This window comes from Bos grunniens, chromosome 19 (assembly GCF_055505025.1).
Source record: "Bos grunniens cultivar Pamir isolate PY7600 chromosome 19, Bosgru_T2T1.0, whole genome shotgun sequence".
Taxonomy (NCBI): Eukaryota; Metazoa; Chordata; class Mammalia; order Artiodactyla; family Bovidae; genus Bos; species Bos grunniens.
Window position 1 is genome coordinate 51,218,605 of NC_141183.1, and position 24,221 is coordinate 51,242,825.

At 39.5% G+C, this 24,221-nt stretch overlaps 1 protein-coding gene across 42 annotated transcripts in view; it reads left to right on the forward strand.

The window, feature by feature from the left end:
• BCAS3 (BCAS3 microtubule associated cell migration factor) overlaps positions 1-24,221 on the forward strand; it is a 591,361-nt gene that overhangs the window by 20,608 nt on the left and 546,532 nt on the right. For all 42 annotated transcript variants that reach the window (XM_086360515.1, XM_086360531.1, XM_086360537.1 and 39 more), the window contains one exon: positions 9,375-9,481. In XM_086360515.1, the coding sequence (XP_086216641.1) occupies positions 9,375-9,481 (107 nt within the window). The remainder of the gene's footprint in view (positions 1-9,374; positions 9,482-24,221) is intronic.

A 24,221-nucleotide genomic window follows, 5' to 3' on the forward strand; every position in this document is an offset into this window, starting at 1 on the left:
TCTTCACTTAGATATCCCCAAATGCCTCAAACTCTTAATCATTTCCCATCTAACTACGACGCTTCAGTATCTATACTTTAACCTCACTTGCCTTTCAAGAGTCACGAAAAGCAGAGAACTTTTTATACCTTGGAATCTTTGCACAGGGGATCTTCTGGCTGAAATGAGAATTTCAGCCTTAATCCTCATTCAGCTGTTGTGTGCACGTGTGTGCCCTCAGTCACTCAGTCATGTGCAACTCTTTGCGACCCCATGGACTGTAGCCCGCCAGGCTTTTTTGTCCGTGGGATTCTCTAGGCAAGAATTCTGGAGTGGGGTGCCATTCCCTCCTCCAGGGGATCTTCCCAACCCAGGGATCGGATGCACACCACCTGCGTCTCCTGCACTGGCAGGCAGAATCTTCATCGTTGCGCCACCTGGGAAGCCCCTCATTCACCTATTAGCATCTACTAAAAGTGAATTTCCAGTTTTTAGATTGGGTATTGGTAGGATATTGCTGCTATCAACATGCATGTGAAATACAGAAGAAGCTGGTTTGGGAGGAAAATTAATTTTACTTTACACCTTGATTTTTGAGGTGAGCAGAAAATCCAGGATCCGCCTCTCCTCCTCCCAAGTACAAACAGTTTTCCAAGGAGGGAGAGTATACTGAGTGTGCTAATAGGTGAGGTTAACAAATAAGATAGACTGTAAAAAAATTTTATTGAAATATAGTTGATTTACAGAGTTGTGTTAATATCTTCTGTATAGCAAAGTGATTGTTATACATATCTATACATTCTTTTTCATCTTCTTTTCCATGATGGTTTATCACAGGATATCGAATATAGTTCCCTGTGCTATACAGCAGAACCTTGTTGTTTATCCATCCTATATATAATAATTTTATATTATATATAATATTATATATAATATATTTGGCACATCTGCTAGTGCCAAACTCCCAATCCTTCTCTCCTCTACCTCCCTTCTCCTTGGCAGCCACAACTGTGTTCTCAGTGAAGATAGACATGTTGTTGAAGGATGAGTGAATCAAAGGAAAATGTTGTAGTTATCTAAAACCACAGAGGAAATGCTACATATCTCTATAGGAAAAACTGTAAAGTCCATATTTAGGGGAGAAAAAAGAAACCAGTGAAAAAGGTAAAGAGCAGTTTTAGAATAACCAATGATGGTATGATAAAAGACATAAAGAATAAGGATTACTTAAAGCTGTAGTAGTTCTGAAGAATAACCTAAAGTTTTTACAAAATTAAGAGCTTCACTTAAAAGTAATGAAGTCTGCTCTACCACCATCCAGAGAAAGAAAAAGAGCACAAGTGACTAAGCAGAACCTAAAGTAAGATAAAGGAGATTTTTGTATAATGACCTCAGTGTTTTATATGTGGCATTTGAGGCCTTCTAAAAGTGACAACCTGTGATCAAGGTGGTAGCTGTGGTACAAAGATGACTGAATATCAAGAGTCCTGAGATTGCTCTTCAGCTTTGAGTAAGTTATACCAACCTTGTTCTTTATTTTTGGGTGGGGGGGCTTCCCTGATAGCTCAGTTGGTAAAGAATCTGCCTGCAATGCAGAAGGCCCTGGTTCAATTCCTGGATCAGGAAGATCCTCTGCTTAAGGGATAGGCTACTGCCTCTAGTATTCTTGGGCTTCCCTGGTGGCTCAGCTGGTAAAGAATCTGCCCGCAATGTGGGAAACCTGGGTTTGATCCCTGGGTTGGGAAACTCCCCTGTTCTTTTTAAGTTTTTTTCTTTTAGGCCACACCATATGGCTTGTGGGATGTTTGTTCCCTGACCAGACATTGAACCTGGGCCCTCAGCAGTGAGAGCACAGAGTCGTAGCCGCCATACAACCAGGGATTCCCCGAACTTGTTCTTGTCAGTGATAAAATGAAATCAGCTCCTGCTGTACGTATAAAACAGGATTTTTGTGCATCAGATTAGATAATGTATATATAAATCAATGGAATATTATAAAAGAACATTTAAATGTTAGATGTAAAGAGAATTGGGCCTCCCCCGTGGCTAAGTGGTAAAGAGTCTGCCTGTAGTGCAGGAGATGCAGGTACAGTCCCTGGGTTGGGAAGATCCCCTGGAGAAGGAAATGGTAGACCACTCTAGTATTCTTGCCTAGGAAATTCCCTGGACAGAGGAAGCTGGCAGGCTACAGACCATGGGGTCACAAAGAGTCGGACACGACTGAGTGACTGTTGATGTTCAGTCACTCAGTCATGTCCGACTCTTTGCAATCCCATGGACTGCAGCACACCAGGCTTCCCCGTCCTTCACTATCTCCTGGAGTTTGCTCAAACTCATGCCCATTGAGTTGGTGATGCCATCCAACCATCTCATGCTCTGTCACCCTCTTCTCTTGCCCTCAGTCTTTCCCAGCATCAGGGTCTTTTCCAGTGAGTCGGCTCTTTGCATCAGATGGCCAGAGTATTGGAGCTTCAGCTTCAACATCAGTCCTTCTAATGAATATTCAGGGTTGATTTCCTTTAGGATTGACTGGTTTGATCTCCTTACTGTCCAGGAGACTCTCAGAAGTCTTTGCCAACACCACAGTTCTTTGGTGCTCAGCCTTCTTTATGGTCCAACTCTCACATCTCTACATGACTACTGAAAAAACCATAGCTTTGACTAGATGGACCTTTGTCGGCAAAGTAATTTCTCTGCTTTTTAATACACTACGTTTGTCATAGCTTTCCTTCCAGGGAGCAAGCATCTTTTAATTTCATGCTGCAGTCACTGTTCACATCGATTCGAAGCCCAAGAAAATAGTCTGTCACTGTTTCCATTGTTTCCGCATCTATTTGCCATGAAGTGATGGAACCGGATGCTATGATCATCTTTTGAATGTTGAGTTTTAAGCCCGTATTTTCTCTCTACTCTTTCACGTTCTTCAAGAGGCTCTTTAGCTCCTCTTTGCTTTCTGCCATTAGGGTGGTGTCATCTGCCTATCTGAGGTTACTGATATTTCTCCCGGCTCTCTTGATTTCAGCTTGAGTTTCATCCAGCTCTGCATTTCCCATGATGCACTCTGCGTATAAGTTAAATAAGCAGGGTGACAATATACAGCCTCGTTGTACTCCTTTTCCAAGGTTGAACCAGTCCATTATTGCATGTCCGGTTCTAACTGTTGCTTCTTGACCTGCATACAGCCTTCTCAGGAGGTATGTCAGGTGGTCTGGTATTCCCGTCTCATGAAGAATTTTCCAGTTTGTTGTGACCCACACAGTAAGAGGCTTTAGTGTAGTCAGTGAAGGAGAAGTAGATGTTTTTCCTGGAGTTCCATTTCTTTCTCTATGGTCCTGTGGATATTGACAATTTGATCTCTGGTTCCTCTGCCTATTCTAAATCCAGCTTGTATATCTGGAAGTTCTCGATTCATGTAGTGTTGAAGCCTGGTTTGAAGGATTTTCAGCATTACCTTGATAGCATGTGAAATGAGTAAAATTGTAGGGTAGCTTGAATATTCTTTGGCATTGCCCTTCTTTGGGATTGGAAAGAAACCGACCTTTTCCAGTCCTGTGGCCCCTACTGAGTTTTCCAAATTTGCTGGCATATTGAGTGCAACACTTTAAGAGCATCATCTTTTAGGATTTGAAATAACTCAGCTGGAATTCCATCACCTCCACTAGCTTTGTTTGTAGTAATGCTTCCTAAAGCCCAATGATTTCACGCTCCAGGATGTTTGGCTCTAGGTGAGTTACCACACCATTGTGGTTATCCTGGTCATTAAGACCTTTTTTTAAAAGTTCTTCTGTATATTCTTACCACTTCTTAATCTCTGCTGCTTCTGTTAGGTCCATACTGTTTCAGTCCTTTACTTTGCCCATCTTTGCAAGAAATGTTCCCTTGGTATCTCTAATTTTCTTGAGATCTCTAGTCTTTCCCATTGCATTTTTTTCCTTTATTTCTTTGTATTACTTGCTTAAGACCGAGGGACTAAACAACAAAAGAGAATTAATTATGCCCTTAGGTTAAATAAGCTTATGATTCTGAATTTTGCTGGATATAGAATCATGTGCTATTAATTTTATGCTAGTGAATTCCTGTCAAAGGAAAGTCAGCATAAAAAATAACTGGGACTTCCCTGATGGTCCAGAGCTTAAGACATTGTGCTTCCACTGCAGGGGGCACAGATTTGATATCTGGTTGAGGAACTAAGATCCCCCATGCTATGCCTTGTAGCCAAAAAATAGGAAGAAAAAATTACTGATTTTGAGCTCTGTTCAAGATTTTGATCTTTATATTTGAGCGATGGGAAGTCACTAATGTAGAGGATAGAAGTGAGAAGGTATGCCATTTTTTGTTTTTTTTTTTCGGCTGTGCCTCTTAACTTACGGGATTTTAGTTCCCCAGCCAGGGATCAAACTGTGGGCTGATGGCAATGAGTACAGAATCCTAAGTACTGGACTGCCAGGGAATTCCCCAATATGTATATTTTTAAAAGATCGCTCTGACTCTAATACAGAGTTTGGTGGACAGTGGTGGAGGCAAAAAGTCACTCAGGCTTTTGCAATAGATATTGTAGACAGAGGTGGTGGTGGTGTAAGCAGAGAGCTATTTAGGAAGCTTGCTCATAGATTTATTGCTGGAGGGAAGGAAGAAGGCGGTTCCTGATTTTGCTATCTGGATAGATAATCATGCTGTTCCCCAAAATAGGAAACCCTGGAAGATCATGTTTGGGGAGGAAATCCTGATCTTTAAGTGGAATTTGATCTTCTGTTGAGACATCCAAAACCCATACTGAGGAAGTCACTAGCAGAAAGTAACTGAAGCAATGGTTGGAATGCGGTCACTTAGGGAGGGTTAGTGTAAGAAGAAAAGGGAGTTTAGGAATTTGCTTTGAGTAACTCTGATATTTCAAGAGAAGTTAAAAAAGGATGAGCCAGCGGAGAATATGGTTAGCATTGGTTATAGCTGCTGAATAATCTTAACAAGATGTTCTTAAAAACATATATTGGATTCAACAACTTGGAGGTTACTGATGACCGTAGTAAGTCACCTGGGAGGAGAGTTGGGGCAGAAACACGTTCTGAAACAGGCAGGGATGAATGAGAGATGAAAAGCAGATGCAGTTATAAACGAAGAGTTCAGCTCCTGGAAAGAGAGGAAATAGTGAAGTCAAATACAGGGAGAGGGATATTACTGGTTTATGATTTTAAAAAAACCCTTATTTAGGGACTTGCCTGGTGGTCCCTGGTGGGTTAAGATTCCAGGGTTCCTTTGCAGGGGTTGTAGGTTTGATCCCTATTCAGGAAACTAAGATTTTTCACATGCTGCCTGGAGCAGCCAAAAATACAAAAACAAACCCACCTTATTTATTGTGCAAATATATCATGATAAATAGCACAAAAGTATGGATCACTGAATTTTTACACATCGTAAATCTGTGGAGCCATAACTAAGGTAGAAGATAGAATGTTGCTACCTAATTGCCTAGTGATTCTGAATTTCATATAAAGAGAATCGTTCAGTATGTAGGCTTTTGTGTCTGGATTTTTGCTTATTATGTCTGTGAGGTCCATCCATATCATGGTATATGGTAGTAGGCCATTTTTTTCCTGTGCTGAGTAGTGTTGTATTGTACATTGTATCCGTGTACCACTGTGCTTGTCCATTCTCCTCTTGATGGACTTTGGGTTGATTCCAGCTGTAATTACTTGAATGCAGTACTATTGTGGTAAGCATTCTTGTCTCTTGGTGTATCTGTGCTGAGGCTTCTAATGAGTTTATACCTAGAGTGGAACTACTTGGTCAAAGGGCATGGGATCTTCAACCTGAGTATATGTAGTCTGTTTTCCCAAGTGGTTATACTGATTTACATTTACTAGCACTAAATAAGCAGCCTCTTCACTCCATATCCTGCCAACTCTTGGTTTTGTCATTGTGGTTTTAATTAACACTTCCTTCATTACAAATGAGGTTGAGCCACTTTTCGTGTTCACTGATGATTGATTTGAATATCCTATTTTTGAAGTGTTTTTCATGTCTCCTGCCTATTTTTCTAATGATCTACCTTTTTCATATTGATTTTTAATTTGTATATGACTTAGCAACTATATGTATGTATGTATGTATGTAAATTAGACAAATCCTTGTGGGGTTATAATTGTCTCTTCTCCCAGGCTCTGCCTCGGCTTTTCACTCTTCCGGTCAGGGTGGCTCATGAGAAACAGAAATTCTCCATTTTAATGTAATAAATTTAATGTAGTAGAATTTGCCAGTTTTTTATACTAGGAATTTTTTTGTGTCCTGTTGTGAAGTTTTTTCCCTGTACCATAATCATGAAAATACATTTCTACAGTGTTCCTCTAGTGTTTTGTTAATTTTAGCTTTGTCATTTATATCTAAAATTCACAGATATTGATTTATTTGAAAAATTTTAAAAGATAGGCACTTTAGCATGTTTAAATACTCATTGGGAGTATACAGTACGTGGAAGGAATGGGAGATACAGGAAAGGAAGGGTTAGAGAAAGAGCCCTGAGAAGGTGAGAGAGAATAGGATCCAAAGCAGAGTGATTTACTTTATTTTTGTTTGTTTGGAAAAGTTCTATTCATCCTTCAAACCCTAGGTCATTGAGGCTCTATGGAGTCTCTCTGGGTACTCCAACTTTATCATCTCTCCATGACGTTAGTCATCTCTGCCCTAGCACCTACATTTATTGTTGCCTTTTTCATGCTGTTTCAGAATCATCAGCTTACACATCTGTCTCCTTCGTCAGACTGGAGGTTTCTCACTTTAAAAATTACTGGAGTATAATTGCTTTGCAGTGTTGCGTTAGTTTCTGTTGCATAACACAGTGAATTAGCTCTATGTCTACATGTGTCCCCTCTCTCTTGGACCTCCCGCCCACATCCCCCCCTCTCCACCAACCCTCCCATCCAGGTCATCATGGAGCACCCAGCCGAGCTCCCTGTGGTACACTCAGGTTCCACTAGCCATTTTACACATGGTAATGTATTTATGGGCTTCACTTGTGGCTCAGCTGGTAAAGGATCCGCTTGCAATGCAGGAGACCTGGGTTCCATCCCGGGGTTGGGACGATCTCCTGGAGAAGGGCAAGGCTACCCACTCCAGGATTCTGGCCTGGAGAATCCCATGGACTGTATATGTATAGTTTGTGGGGTCCCAAAGAGTCCTAATCTCCTAATTCATCCCACCCTCCCCTTCCCCCTCGCAGAGTAATTTACTTTAGACAAAAGGAAATAGAATTGTGTGTCATAGAGTGGAATGAGAAGAGAGTGAGTGGTACAGATGCATGTAGGTTTTTGGCAACGAAGTTTCTAGATTTCCTTGTGCGGTATATGAGACACATTATCTGCTGAGTAAGGAGACATTGGGTGGAGTCAGGGCTTGGAGAACAGTTTAAGAAAGTCATTGAAATTGTAGAAGTTGTTTCAGAAAATTGAGTACATTTGTTGTGCAGTTTTGAAGGCTCAGTTGAGGTTTGTGGAGATAATTTATAGTGGTGACAATTGTGTCTCTTGTGATTTTCTCTGGGGGTACTTGGTTGCCATGGAATATACTAGGATAGTGGACTGGTTGGGTTCATCTAGGATTGAGGTTTTGCTGGTTGGGTGCCATGCAAAGATCCCACACAAAGGATAAGAGAATGTAGATGACTGGCAGAAGTTACTGAGATGCCTGATCAAAGACTGTTAAGGCAGGAGGAGAGTAAATATATGAGAGAGGCCTGAAGAGTAGGGAGAAGGCAGGGTTTCAGTGGGTTGGAGGTCTTAATGAAGTCAGAGCAAATCACAAAGCAAATAGTTAAGCAAACTTGCTGGAAGATAAGGTTGTGATCTGAGAAGAAAAGTCTTGATTAGTGATTTTTGAGGTGTAATAGTTCTGTTCAGTAAGGATGATAAATGCTTAATATTCACTGGTGTGAACTGGAAAAGTTGATTAGAAAAGTACACATAATTCTTTTATTGTGAACTGTATGTCCAGTGTGTTCAGATGTGTCAGGATTTACTATCCCCTGTAAGGAAAGGAACATAATTTTTCTTCCATTGCTAAATTTATACATACTAGAATTCTAGATGGTTACACATCATATTTGTATTTAGTTAATTTTGCTAAATATTTTACTTTGATTTGCCTTTATAGGTGGTTGTATTCTTGGTATTAGTATTTCCTGGGTATCTAGTGAGAGTTTGATTTTTATTTTAAAAAATTTCTTAATTAGAAAAATATTTTTTTAATGTAGCATGATTTTATGACAAGAGTAATCATATTTGCATAGTGCTTCTTGTGCCAACTTAACACAAGCCCTCTAGCTCTTTGCAGAGACCTTTACTCCATCTTTTTTTGGCCCTACCATGTGGCAGGTGGGATCTTAGTTCCCTGACTGGAGATCCAACCCTAGCCCCTTGCATGAGAACACAGAATCTTAACCACTGGACCTCCAGGGAAGTTCCCCCACTCCTCCCCATCTTGCATCTTACTCTACCTTATCCTCTCCCCATTGTTTCTCAGAGTGTCCAGATACAACTTGTGAACCCACACAGCTTACATTGTCTGCCTCTGCGGGCACTGCTCCGCTGTCCTTCACCCGGCGCTGGCATTTCCCCTGGGTACTGCTGTCAGTCTGTCAGGTTCTGTAGTCTGCTCTTCATGTGTGATGGAATGATACTTCCTACTGGTACCCTCCTGAGAGAGTTTGGTTTTTAAAACCTACTTGTGCTAATTATAGGTACTGTTCCCTGGTGGCTCAGTGGTAAAGAATCCTCCTGCCGATACTGGAGACGCTGGTTCTGTCTCTGATCCAGGAAGATCCCCTGGAGAAGGAATTGGCAGCCCACTCCAGTATTCCTGCCTGGAAAATCCTGTAGACAGAGGATCCTGGCTGGCTACACAATAGTTCATGGGGTCACAAAAGAGTCAGAAACGACTTAGCAGCGGAACGACCAAAAAAACTACTAGTTTTGTGATTTCAGCTTTTTGTTCACTTTCATTTAAATGTTTTCCAAAACTTCTGAATTTTTAAAGAAAATATTTATTTGGTTGGGTCAGATCATAGTTGTGGCACCCGGGATCTTCATTGCATCCTGTGGGGCCTTTCATTGCGTCGGACTCTCTACTTGTGGTGCTTGGGCTCAGTAGTTGTGGTGCTCAGGCTTGGTTGCCCCTGCAGCATGTGGGATCTTAGGTCCCTGACCAGGGATTGAACCCGTGTCTCCTGCATTGCAGGGCAGATTGTTAACCACTGGACCACCAGGGAAGTCCCCAAACTTCTGAACTTTTATTGAAAAATAATTGAAGCAATCGTTATGCCAATAGCATTAAAGGAATGTCGTTATTTTTGTTGATTGACATTGTGTCTTTTAAATTTCCTCTTCTGTTATTTAATTCTAATGCAGATACATCAAGGAATCTGGAATTTCATGAAATTCATAGCACAGGGAATGAGCCGCCTTTGCTGATTATGATTGGCTACAGTGATGGAATGCAGGTCTGGAGCATCCCTGTAAGTATGAATATGCTGACTCCCTGAAATAGAAAACTTTGCAGCATGCTAGCTGGTGGCCATATTTTCTCTAAGGACTCCTCCATTTATTTTGCAAGCAGTTGCTCAGAGACTGCTTTGTGTGGAACCCCATAGGAGGCCCAAGGAGTAAAGGGCACGTGGGAACTGAACCATGCAGTAAACGGTTTGTAAAGTAGGCTAGCGATTGTGGGGATCACTTTACATGGAAGATCTCACGTCTCATCATGGTAACCCTATGAAGTAGGTATTATTATTCTCTTTTCCTGCAATTTTTACAAAAGAGTAAAGAGGCTAACCCCTGGAGAAGGAAATGGCAGCCCCCTCGAGGGGTTCTTGCCTGGAAAATCCCTTGGACAGAGGAGCGTGGCACGCTATAGTCCGTGGAGTCGCAGAGTTAGCCACAACTTAATGATTAAACAACAACAAAGAAGCTTATAGAAGGCTTAAAAAAATTAGCGATTATTAAAAAAAAATGTTTTGAGTCAGTTAAAACATCCACGTGGTCCAAAATTCAAGAGGTGTGAGTGGGCAACAAAGCTCCCTACTGCTGCTGTCCTCAGTTTCCCTTATCTTGAGTAGTTTCTAGTTCCCTAGGGTTTCTAGTGTCTTATGTATCCTGATTTTTTAGCAAATAAGAACATATATATTTCTCCCTCCCTGCCGTTCCTTAACAGAAGGGAACATACTATACAACTGTCTGTACTTTGCTGTTTTTTACTTATGAATTAGTATTCCAAGAGCTTCTCTATGGGATATATAGCCACATATAATTCTCTTATTTGGACTTTCCTTAATTTACATGACTTGTTTCCAATTATTGGTAACACCTGAGTGCACCCTCCCCTGGCCTTTTCTGATATTAGAAACAATGATGTAATACATGAGCTTGAACTAAGGTCATTTTGTGTCTGTGTATCTGTTAGGATAAATCACAGTTTTGATAAATGTTTTACATTGCCTAACACTGGGCCCAGTTTCCATCTTCAGTCCTCCATGTGATTCTCTGGGATGACCAAAAGTAAATGTACTAGAAGAGGAAGAGGCTTGGTGGGATCACAGCTCAGTGAAGTGCAGTTGGGACTACATACTTTGGCTCATACTTGGTTATATTCTGGTGTTTGGCATGGCCTAAATATCATGTCTCTCTTATAGACTGGGGTGGAAGGCCTAGTTGGCAGGTGGAACATCTGTTGTGTAGTTTTTTGTTTTTTTTTGCAGTTGGAGACCCGGGGCCAGTATTTGTGCCTTTAATAAACGCATTTACTACATTGTTTGAAGGCTGTTTTGCATGGGTTCAACTAGACTTTTTTTTCTTCCCTTTTCGGTTCTTTTGAGTATTATGGTTACTTCCTAAAAGATTTATAAGCAAATATATATTGCCTCAAATTTAATGAAATGCTAGATGTTCTTGAGTACAGAATTTGGCGTAAGGATTATTGAGTAATGAGTACATTGATCTTCATAATTCTTAAACATTTAAACTAAAAATATTGTTTATTCTTATATTCTGTAAATCACTGATAATGAACTATAGTTCTTATAGTTCCTCTAATCTTATAGGGGGCTTCCCTGGTGACTCAGTTGGTACAGAATCTGCTTGTAATGCACGAGACCCAGGTTTGATCCCTGGGTTGGGAAGATCCCCTGGAGAAAGGAATGGCAACCTACTTCTGTATTTCTTGCCTGGAGAATTCCATGGACAGAGGAGCCTGGCAGGCTATTTAGTCCATGGGGTTGCAAAGAGTCGGGTACAACTGAGCTACTAACACTCACATACACATGCACTAATCTTATAATAATTATGTATCATATTATTAAATATTTAGGATTTGAGGCTTTATATTTCTTAAAAATTGGCTTTATTTTGCAGAGATAGAAGAATCCTGTTGGTATGTCATGGATTGAGTGAACTTGTTTTTTTTGCCTTTGGGGATGTGTAATTGACATTTTTTCAAGACCTTGCAATGTTGTTTGTAATTGAAGTATCATGCCAAAGGCATAGACAAAAGGACCTAAAATGTAGCAGTGTTTTGTTTATTTGCTTTTTCCTAACAAGAAAAATAATTCTAGGTTGTGTTCAGAGGAGAGGATTTTGTAAATGTAACCTTTTCTTATTAATAAGAGACTATATTTTGATTCTTAAAAAATTTATTTTTTAATGACTGAGTGATTGGAGTATAGTTGCTTTCTAATGCTGTGTTAGTTTCTCCTGTACAGCAGAGTGAATCAGCTATATGTATATAAATGTATATGTATCTTCTTTCTGGGATTCCCTTCCCATTTAGGTCACCACCATTTTGATGCTTTACTCTGTTTGATGACGGACTTGAAGGCAAAGAGGAAGCTAGAGCTTTAACAGGGTTGGGCCTTGTGGATTAGGGGTGTTGACCAGACTGAACACATTCCTTTGGTGGTACTCAGGCTGCCCACTTGCTTTGGTTATAATTAGAGGTATCGCTTTTAATAGTTGACTTATGTCTAGCTCTGAGTAACTTAAAGGTCTTCCGAGTAATTTTAATTACTTCTTTGAAGTAATTCTTATGCACAGATTGTATTTTGAGAGAACTAAATAATCTTTTCTTCGTGGAATTTTCATTAATTGTCAGTTGTTACTATTGTAGTTGTATAGCCCCCCTGAGGACTGGTTCAAGAATTAGGAGGCAGTTTGGAAAAATAAGCTCCTTCTGTTGCACTGATGGAGCTCTTCCTGTGTTCAGAGAGCTTTATATACACATTGTCTCATGTGTTGTATACTGTGAGGGAGAAGTTATCCTATTTTATAGGTGGTAAGGTCACACTACTTAAAGAGGAGGAATTGGAATGCAAACCCAGTTCTGTCTGACTTAACATTCAAAGCCCACTATCTAAGGGCTCTATTTCCTCTCTGCGGTAGCAGAAGATATGCCATGCAAGTGGTATGGCAGCTTAGTGTTAGTTTTCAGGGTAAAAGTTATGGTGTACCTTCATATGTTCATCCTTTATAGACCAGTGTGAGTTACCCATTGCTCTAACTAAACCCTTCTGAAACTTATCACTAGTTAGCCATTCAGTAATCATTTAAGTGTTACCATGTGTAGATGAGGAGTTTATGTTGGTCAGTCTAGAAATAAACCTGGTTCTAAGGGACCTTTGAGACCGTAAAGCATATTTGCTTTTGAGTTAAGTGAGGGTGGGCAGAAAGTCCATCCTTGTCTGAATTTCAGCTCAGGTTTTGCTTCAAGTTTGTGCCCAAGGTTGACTTTATATAATTGTCCCACCTCTGAGTCTCAGATTAAGAAAATAAACATCCTGGCTAAACATTAAAAAAAAAAATTGTTTATGAAGTTCATTGTTGTTGTTCATTCACTAAGTCATGTGTGACTGTTTGTGATCACATGGGCTGTAGCAAGCCAGGCTCCTCTGTCCAATGCTGTCTCCCAGACTTTGCTCAAATTCTTGTCCATTGAGTTAGTGATGCTTTCTAACCTTCTCTTCCTCTGACACTCTCTCCTTTTGCATTCAGTCTTTCCCAGCATTAGTATCTTTTCCAGTGAGTCAGATCTTTTCCAGTGAATCGGCTCTTTGCATCAGGTGGCCAAAGTATTGGAGATTCTTCTTCAACAACAGTCCTACCAATGAATATTCAGGGTTGATTTCCTTTAGAATTGACTGGTTTGATCTCCTTTCAGTCCAAGGGACTCTCAAAAGTCTTTTCTCCAGCACCACAATTCAAAAGCATCAATTCTTTGGTGCTCAGCCTTTTTAATGAAATGCATAAATGCAGTTGAGGCTTAGATGATATCTCAGAATCTAGCTAAGTTGAGTTAGCTCAAAACTGTGCGGAAGTGGTATCTCTATTGCCCAGTCCCTATGACTTTGTGTATGAGATGCCTGCAGGAAAACACTAGTATTCATAGCTTTCCCAAGCTGTCACGCGCCTTCTGTCAACACATCTGATGTAACATGAGAAAGAATGATTATTTATGTTGTTGTTCTGGATAAATAGGTCCCTTTCCTACTCATGTCTAGCAATGCCATTACCTCTTTTTGGTAATGTGAATATCAGTGCTCTTGCTTAAAATTCTTTTTAAAAAAATTTATTTTATTTTCTTTTGGCCATGGTACGTGGCTTGTGGGATCTTAGTTCCCTAGTTAAGGTTTGAATGTGGCCCTTGGCAGTGAGAGCACAGAGTTCTAACCACTGGACTGCCAGGGAATTCCTTTAAAATTCTTAAAAAATTAAAAAAAAATTTATATTTTTTATTTGAAGGATAATTGCTTTACAGAATTGTTATTTTCTGTCAAACATTAACATGAATCAGTCATAGGTATACATATATTCCCTCCCTCTTGAACCTCTCTCCCATCTAAGCCCTCTAGGTTGTTACAGAGCCCTGTTTGAGTTCCCTCAGTCATACAGCAAATTCCCACTAGCTGTCTATTTTACATATGGTAATGTAAGTTAATTAAAAAAATCAGCAGTACATGGACTAAAGACCAAATAGGTTTATGGGATTTATATGAAAAAAAAAAAAAAAAAACACAAAACACAGTAATTCTGTACTTTTCCTTTAACTCCCATAATTCTTTTAGCTCTTGTTATCTTAGTTATTTATTTTATTTATTTCAGTTATTTTAAAATATCTTGCTTGTATTCTTTATATTTATATATTTATATATATATATATATATATTTTCAGCCAGTCTTACACATAGATTGACTGGGTACCCTGAGGTATGAGAACTTAAAAAGTGTTCATTTATTTAACACAAGTCTGTAATAAAGTATGTATTTTGAGCAAAATAGTGTCTTTTAGGAGCTAGTAGAAGAACTGGATTTAAATAAAAATAAATAAAGACAAATTGTAATATGAAGAAAAAAGAGATTATAATAAGGAAGTGGCATGGAAGTAATTAAATTTAGCCACAGTATGATTGGAACAGCAAATAGTAAAGTCAGAGGTTCTGAGGTGGAAATGTTCTTTACTCTATAGTTGGACATTGATTGAGATTTCTTAAGTTTTTTTTTTCTTAAGAATATTGAGATAAATATCTTTATGATTATGTAATTTAGAGAGATCAATAAAAGGTATACTAAAGCTCTTGGTAGATTTGCCAAATTGCATTCTTATAAAGCCATGCCATTTATACTTGCCTCGTTCATTCATTAATTCATTCACTCAGCAAAGATTTATTGATTGTCTTTTATATGCCAGACCTTGTTCAAGGTGCTGGGAAAACAACAATGAGCTAAACAAAACCATTATTCTTATGGAATTTCTATTTTAGGTGGGTGGGTTGAAGAGTGGGGAAGATGATATTAAAACATGTACAATGCTTTGATAATAAATAAACACATACCAAGTGTTATAGTGGGGTGGTTGGTGTTGTTGTGGGTTGCTGTATTATGTAAGGTAGTCTTGGAAAGCCTCTCTCAGTGACTTGCAGAGCAGAAGTGTGGAGGAGTAAGTCTTGTGGGCATTTGAGGAAGGGGCGTTTAAAGGCAGTACTCTCTCATATAGGATTCTGTTTCCTATATTTAAAAATAGCAGGGAGACACTTTGGTGGAGCTTGGTGAGCAGGTGAAAAATGCTGGGTGTCTCAGAAGTGCTGGGCTACAGTTTTGCAAGGTAAAACTTACAAAATGAGCTTTGTACCATTGTAAGAACTTCAAAAAGTCTGAATATAGAGCAAAGTTGAACCAATTTTATGGAAAATATGTATACTCACCACCTCGATTATACCATGAAAATTTTTACTGTATTTGCTTAATTTTCTCTCTACCTATAGATCTTATGGGGTACATTTCAAAGTAAATTGCAAAATCAGCATGGTTCCCCCTAAATACTTTTGCATGGCTTATCATTAAAGTTGAATATTTGATTAGTTTTTAATGTAAAATTTACCCACAGTTAAATACACAAATCTTAATATGTAAACTTCCTGAGCTTTGATAAAGACATGGCAGCCCACATCTCTGGCAAGATATAGACCATGATTATCATTCAAGAAATTTCCCTTGTGGCTGTTCTCAACTTTTCCTCCATCCCATCTGTGAAACAGCCACTACTGTTATCTTATTTTCCACTGTGGATTAGTTTTGCCTGTTTTAGTTATGGCACTCAGGCTTAGTTGCTCTGCAGCATGTGGAATCTTCCCAGACCAGGAATTAAACCCATGTCCCTTGTATTCGCAGATGGATTCCTATCCACTGCACCACCATGGAAGTCCTCTCATCCTCTTTTGAAGTGCTTAATATCTTAAACAGGTATTGAAAACGTATTCATTACAGTACCTAAAAGATGAGAGTTGTATGAAACAGTGTATTTGAGGTTCAGTAAGTTAAGATTTATTAGGGAAAACCACTAGACCATTCAGGTATGAGCCCTTACGATTATACAGTGGAAGTGACAAATAGACTCAAGGGATTAGATCTGATAGAGTGCCTAAAGAACTATGGACGAAGGTTCGTAACATTGTAGAAGGCAGTGATCAAAACCATCCCCAAGAAGAAGAAATGCAGAAAGGCAAATGGTTGTCTGAGGAATCCTTGAAAGTAGCTGAGAAAAGAAGAGAAGCGAAAGGCAAAGGAGAAGAGGAAAGATACCTCCATCTGAATTTCAAAGAATAGCAAGGAGAGATAAGAAAACCTTCCTAAGTGATTAGTGCAAACAAATAGAGGAAGACAGTAGAATGGGCAAGACTAGAGATCTCTTCAAGAAAATTAGAGATACCAAGGGATCATTTCATGCAAAGATGGACACAGTAAAGGACAGAAACAGTATGAACCTAACAGAAGCAGAAGATATTAAGAAAAGGTGGCAAGAATACACAGAAGAACTGTACAAAAAAGATCTTCATAACCACAGTGGTGTGATCACTTACCTAGAGCCAGCCATCCTGGAATGCAAAGTCAAGTGGGCCTTAGGAAGGATCACTATGAACAAAGCTAGTGGAGGTGATGGAATTCCAGCTGAGCTATTTCAAATCCTAAAAGATGATGCTGTGAAAGTGCTGCACTCAATATGCCAGCAAATTTGGAAAACTCAGCAGTGGCCACAGGACTGGAAAAGGTCAGTTTTCATTCCAGTCCTAAAGAAAGACAATGCCAAAGAATGCTCAAACTGCCGCACAGTTGCACTCGTCTCACATGCTAGTAGAGTAATGCTCAAAATTCTCCAAGCCAGGCTTCAACAGTGTGTGAACCGAGAACTTCCAGATGCTCAAGCTGGATTTAGAAAAAGCAGAACCAGAGATCAAATTGCCAACATCCGCTGGATCATCAAAAAAGCAAGAGAATTCCAGAAAAACATCTATTTCTGCTTTATTGACTATGCCAAAGCCTTTGACTGTGTGGATCACAACATAACAAACTGTGCAAAATTCTTTAAGAGAGGGGAATACCAGACCACCTTACCTGTGTCCTGAGAAATCTGTATGCATGTCAAGAAGCAACAGTTAGGACTGGACATGGAACAATGGACTGGTTTAAAATTGGGAAAGGAGTACATCAAGACTATATATTGTCACCCTGCTTATTTAACTCATGTGCAGAGTATATCATGGGAAATGCTAGACTGAGTGAAGCACAAGCTGGAATCAGGATTGTGGGGAGGAATATCAGTAACTTCAGATATGCAGGTGACACCACCCTTACGGCCGAAAGTGAAGAGGAACTAAAGTGCCTTTTGATGAAAGTGAAAGAGGAGAGTGAAAAAGTTGGCTTAAAACTCAACATTCAGAAAACTAAGATCATGGCACCTGGTCCTAACACTTCATGGCAAATAGATGGGGAACAGTGACAGACTTTATTTTCTTGGGCTTCAAAATCACTGCAGATGGTGATTGCAGCCATGAAATTAAAAGACGCTTATTCCTTGGAAGGAAAGTTATGACCAACCTAGACAGCATATTAAAAAGCAGAGACATTACTTTACCAACAAAGGTCCGTCTAGTCAAAGCTATGGTTTTTCCAGTAGTCATGTATGAATGTGAGTTGGACCATAAAGAAAGCTGAGTGCTGAAGAATTGATGCTTTTGACCTGTGGTGTTAGAGAAGACTTTTGAGTCCCTTGGACCGCAAGGAGATCCAACCAGTCCATCCTAAAGATCAGTCCTGAATATTCATTGGAAGGACTGATGCTGAAACTGAAACTCCAGTCCTTTGGCCACCTGATGGGAAGAGCTGACACATTGGAAAAGACCCTGATCCTGGGAAAGACTGAAGGCAGCAGGAGAAGGGGACGACAGAGGATGAGACGGTTGGATGGCATCACTGACTCGATGGGCATGAGTTTGAGCGAGCTCTGGGAGTTGGTGATGGACAGGGAAGCCTGGTGTGCTGCAGTCCACGGGATCGCAAAGATTCGGACACGACTGAGCAATTGAAGTTAAGATTCGGAGTGTTTTCTTGGATGTGCTGCAAAGAAGCAACACTAGGTGTCGCCAACACATTGGGCTAAGAAAAGTCCAACTGTTCCCTTAAAAGAAAATATTTTCGTTAAAGCTTTTAGTGTGGCTTTTACACTTTTTGTCTTGCCTTTACATTGAAAACTTCAGAGAAAACCTGCAAGGACATATTTGAGGTGAATACCAATTAGCTTATTATTTGTTAGAAGATGGGTGGCAACTTTGCCATGTCAAGAGTGCTAGCCAGGAAACAATTTTTATGGGTTTCATTTGGGAACAATCTAAAGTCAGTGATTTGGGTAACTGGCAAGCAGAGAAAGTTTGAATATGGACCCAAATCAAAAAAGTTGCCTTTGTTGAGAGTAGAGCCTTATTTTGTTTGGTTCAGTCTCTTATTACTGGAAAGAGAAGTATGAATGGCTCTTTAGTCACTTGGCAGTGGACGATCTTCAGGTGTCACAGAGTGAATGAAAGCAGAAATGAAGAATAATATTGAAACAACTTGTGGAATTCTGCCAGGCTGCTCTGTCCGTGGGATTTCCCAGGCAAGAATACTGGAGTGGGTTGCTCTTTCCTTCTCCAGGGGATCTTCCCGACCCAGTCATCGAACCTGGGTCTCCTGCATTGCAGGCAGATTCTTTACCCTCTGAGCCACCAGGGAAGCCCTAATAAAAGCAGAAGTGAAGAAGAATATTTAAGTAGCTTGTGAAATTCACTCAGATTAGTAGAGGAAAATATTTTCTGTGGAATATGTTTCCTAAGGTATGACTTTAAACAAGTCTATATCTAAAGTTTAGTCTTAAAAAACAAAAACAAAAAAAAATAAAGTTTAGTCTTGCCAGTGTTTAAATAGTGGCTTTCTGTGACCTTTGTTGATTTGAAAAATGAGTTTGAAATTTAGTATTGTAAATCGAAATCTCTTGTTTGAAATAATTTTGATATTTTTCCACTCTGAAATGGAAGCTCCTCTTTGGACACAAGCTGACCAGTGAGTGTGCGGAAGGCAGCTGTTTTTCTTACGAATTTCACTGACCGTGTTAAATACCATAAGGTGCACAGATCGTCAGTGAGCAGATTGAGTTTTTAACGTGTGTATAACTTTCTGGGCACCACTCAGATTAAGACACAGACCACTTCCAGCCACTCAGTCGTCCCTCGTGCCACTTGCTTGTCACTGCTGCCTCCTTGTACCTCCAAGTAACCACTATTCTGACTTCTGTCACCAGAGATTAGTGTTTTCTATTCTTGAACTTAAAAAAAAAACAGGGTGTGTGTTGGGGGGTGGTCAGAGATAATCCAGTCTACTCTTTTGTGTCTGGCTTCTTTCTCTCAACAGTGTGACTATGAGATTCTTTCATGTTATTATATGTAGCAGTGATTTGCTCTTAATTTTGCTGTATACTATTTTTAGTGTCCTACTCTTTGCAACCCCATGGAAAGGCACCTCTGTCCATGGAATTGTCCAGACAAGAATGCTGGAGTGGGTTGCTATTCCCTTCTCCAGGGGATCTTCCTGACCCAAAGATCGAACCCGAATCTCCTACATTGCAGGCAGATTCTTTACCGTCTGAGCCACCGGGGAAGCCCGTCCATTATACAACTGATTAATGTTTTTGTTGATTGCACTTTTTGAATATTATGGATAAAGCTGCTCTGGTGTTCTTGTGTGTGTTCCTTGGTGGATATATGCTGCACCCATTTCTCTGGGATGTAGACCTAGGAATGGATTTGCTGTGTCGAAGTGAACGCGTATGTTTAACTTTAGTAGATAACTGCCAATCAGTTTTCCGAAGTGGTTTTACCAGTGTGTACTCCCACCAGCAATTTATGAAAGTTTCACATGCTGCACGTTCTCATTAGCTCTTGGTATTGTCAGTCTTTCTAATTTTAACCATTCTTGTGTATATGGGTTGGTATCTTATTGTGGCTTTAAAGATGCTTTTATTTTGCAATAATTTTTAACTTTCAGAAAATTTTGTACTAATATAAGGAACTCCTGTTACTCATTACCCAGATTTACTAGTGAAGGAGATTTTACTTTTTATTTATCATTCTCTCAATTTTTTCTGTGTGTGCAGATTTTTTTCTGAACCATTTATCAATAGGAGAATTTATGCCCCCCTTCCATAAAAAATTCTGTGTGTATTTCCTGGGAACAAGCACATTATCTTTTATAACCATAGCACTGTTAGCAAAACCAGCACCTTTAAATTTGATACAAATAATAATGAAGTCCATTTTATGATTTCATCATTTATCCTGTTAGTCTTCCTTATCAGGTTTTTAAAATTTTCACTTTTTTAATGTTGTCTTTTGATGAAGGAAATCCAAATCAAATTTTAAGTGGTTTACTCTATTCTTAATGCTTTTTGTATCCTTTATTCTAAGGCCGTGAAAATATTCTGTTATGTTTGCTGCTGCTGCTGCTAAGTCGCTTCAGTCGTGTCCAACTCTGTGTGACCCCATAGACGGAAGCTCACCAGGCTTCCCCATCCCTGGGATTCTCCAGGCAAGAACACTGGAGTGTGTTGCCATTTCCTTCTCCAATGCATGAAAGTGAAAAGTGAAAGTGAAGTCACTTGGTCGTGTCTGACTCTAGCGACCCCATGGACTGCAGCTTACCAGGCTCCTCTGTCCATGGGATTTTCTAGGCAAGAGTACTGGAGTGGGGTGTCGTTGCTTTCTCCATGTTTTCTGCCAGAAGATTGCTATTATCTTTAGATTTATAATCCTTTTGAAATTTTTGGTATATGGTTTGACACAGGGGTCAAGGCTTTTTTGAATTGAAAAAATTAAAAAATGTAATTGATTTAGCACCATTTCTTGAAAGGACTGACATCCCAGGTAGCTCAGTGGTAAAGAATTCACCTGCCAATGCAGGAGACTCAGGAGACGTGGGTTCATTTCCTGGGTCAGGAAGATCCCCTGGAGGAGGAAAGGGCAACCCACTGCAGTATTCTTGCTTGGAGAATCCCATGGACAGAGGAGCCTGGTGGGCTACAGTCAGTGAGGTCACAAAGAGTTGGACATGACTGAGTATGCACGAACTCAGCACTCCTGAAAGGATCATTGTTTGCCCACCAAATATGAGTACGTAATTTTGACCATTTCTGTGTTTTTGCTTTTATTTTTAGTCTATTTTCAAATTGATTTTTAAACCTTTGAATTTTGAAAAAATCATAGACTCATGGGAAATTGCAGAATATTAGAGTCCTGGGTGCATTTCCCTCAATTTCTCCCAGAGATGACATATAAATTATAGTACCATATCAAAACCAGGAAATAGACATTTACAATGATTAAAATTTTTTTTTATTGTTAGTCTTTTCCAGTTTTATTTAGATTTAGTTGACCTACTACCTTGATCTTTAACACCATGAATTATGGTCATTTTGCCAGTTTTGAACTTTATGTTGATGGATTCATAGTATATGAACTCAATCAGATTTTCATCTACAGACGCAATGATTAATCTTGAGACTAAGTCCCCTTTTTTTTTTCCAGTTTGCCATATTTGAATATTCTTCACCTTGGCCTGGGGATTATTTGCAGCTTGACAGAGTGCATTGATCACACGGTTTTCTCTTATGCCTTTTCTTTTAATCTACTTTCTTTCCTTTTTAAAAATTCATTTAAGTAGATTTATTATTGTATTTATTTATTTATGACCGTTCTGGTCTTTGTTGCTCTACGGACTTTTCTCTAGTTACATCAAGCGGGGTTACTCTCTAGTTGCCGTGCAGGGGCTCAGAAGTTGCGGCTCTGGGGCCCTAGAGAGCAGGCTCAGGATCAGGGATTGAACCTGTGTCTCCTGCATTGGCAGATGGATTCTTTACCGCTGAGCCACCAGGGAAGCCCTGTCTTCTTTCTTTATGTATATGTTTCTGGTTTAAAAAGTGCTGATCATCTTGATGTGAACTATCAGAAGTGATAACAGAATTAACAAATGATTGTTTTAAAAGGCTGATACTTTTTAAAATAAATTAATTAAAATGAATTTTAATGCATAGCACATAAAAGTAGGCAAATACGAGTTATATATATTTGTGACTCATTCTTGCCATTATTGGCGTTTTGGACCAGGTGACTCTTTATTACGGGGGGCTGTTCTGTACATTGTAGCATACATAGTCACGTCTGTGGCCTCTGTCTACTAAATGCCCAAACCAACTCCCTTAATTATGACAATTAAAGATGTCTCCAGTCATTGTCAGATGTCCTCTGATTTAGAACCACAACTCCAGAGAAAATTTTGGTCGAAACTACTGGCTTAGATACATGCAATTTGATGGGAAAAGTTGTTGAGTATAGTTAAGCATACCAAAGATTTATTGTACATGTATACGTGTACACACACACACACACACACACACACTTTAGTGAGAATTATTTTTAAAATGGAATTGAAATATTTGTATTTTTAAATATTAAAATTAAGTGCTCTCCATTATAAGCCTGTTCTTTCCCTTAATATTCATTCAGGTTGATTGGTAGTAATCAACTGTGTTCTCATTTTTTTTTCAGATGGGAAGGGTGAGATAATAGAAAATAATAGGTTTCTGGGGACTTTCTTATTGGGTGTACCAGGCGGCATGTGGGATCTGGTTCCCTGACAGGGACCAAACCTGTGCCCCACACGGTAGAAGTATGATGTCTCAACCACCAGACCACCAGAGAATTCCCCTCTGGGGCCTTTAAAAAGGAACTGAACTAGTATTTCTATCTTCTAGATTTTGTTCATAATCAATTTAATGTTTGAATTTTGAACATAGGCCCGAAGGAATGAAGTGAAGAGTTTCTGATTTCATAATTTTTAATTCAGTTTTCCTGTGTGTTTCAGTATTTTCTGGAAATCTTGATTTTACATTAGCAGTTGGGAGAATTCTTTGTATCTCTAGAACTATGATCAGGTTTTCATGGTCTGTATCTCTGGTGCCAGGTACATTGTCTGGTAGGATATGTGTGTGTGTATTTACATATATATTTACATATGTATGTGCACATATATATATATGCTCATGTATATATGAGTATATATGTTAATAAGTATGTTTCAAGATTTCAGCCTTTAGCTGGATATTCTAAGTGTGCTAGAGAGTCAGTATCAGAAAGATTCGAAGTCAGTTTTATAATCTTTTGCTGTTTGCTTTCATTCCATTTCCGTTCCCAGTATATCCCCTTTTCCTAAAATCTCTTTTTAAAAAAGTTAATTAGCAGAACCCTCGTCTTTCCCTTCAGCCACACTGGAACTTTAGGTCGATGCCACGTATTAGGATGTATCAGTGTAGCTGAGGGCTGAGCCCTGCCTCGAGGAGATGGTGTTTTACTTGTGCGCTCTGTCACTACATGATTGCCGTCTGTGTCAGTGCTTCCCAAATGGGAGTGATTGTGCCCCCAAGGAAACATTTGTCTGTGTTTGCAGACATTTTTTATTGTCATCATTAGGAGTTGCTACTGGCATCTAGTCAGTAAAAGCCAGAAATGCTGTTAAACATCCTACCGTGTACTGGACAACCTCCCACAGCAAAGATTATTGAGTCCAAAATGTCAGCAGTACTGAGTCTGTGAGATTCATGTCACGATGGGGGTTTGAGCAGAGTGCAGTAGAGCCCTGAGCAGCGTTGGGGTGCTTTGGGGAATTTTGATGCTTGTGCTGCATAGTGAAATTTCATAATACAAATAGTAACAACTATTAAAAAAATCAGAATGTACCACACACATTATTTTAGGCACATTACCCTTTATTGTCTTATTATCCTATCAATTTGACCAGTTGCTATTATTCCCAGTTTACAGAGAAAAAAATTGAAGTTCGTAGTTAACCAGCTCAGCTTCTTTGGTAGATAAGAAAAAAAAAAGTATTTTTCAGAGCAGTTTTAGGTTCATTGCAAAATTGAGCTGAACGTACAGAGTTCCCACATCCTCTTGCCCCCACAAACACATAGCCTCCCTGTTAATGAGCATTGCACATCAGAGCGGTGCCATGTTTGAATTGATGAACCTGTGCTGACCCCACATTGTCATTCACAGTGCGAGGTTTACATCAGGTTTGCTTTCAGTGTTGCACATGCTGCGGGTTTTGACAGATGTGTAATGACACGTCCCCACCATTACAGCATCACACAGGGTCTCACTGCGCTAAATGCCCTCTGTGCTCCGCCTGTGCCCTGATCTGAACATCTCGTGTGCTCCCTCCTCTGGCAACCACTGGCTTTTTACTGTCCATGTAGTTTTGCCTTTTCCAGAATGTCCTATACTTGAAATCATACAGTATGTAGCCATTTCAGATCAGCTTCTTTCACTTAGTGATACGCGTTTACGCTTCCCTCAC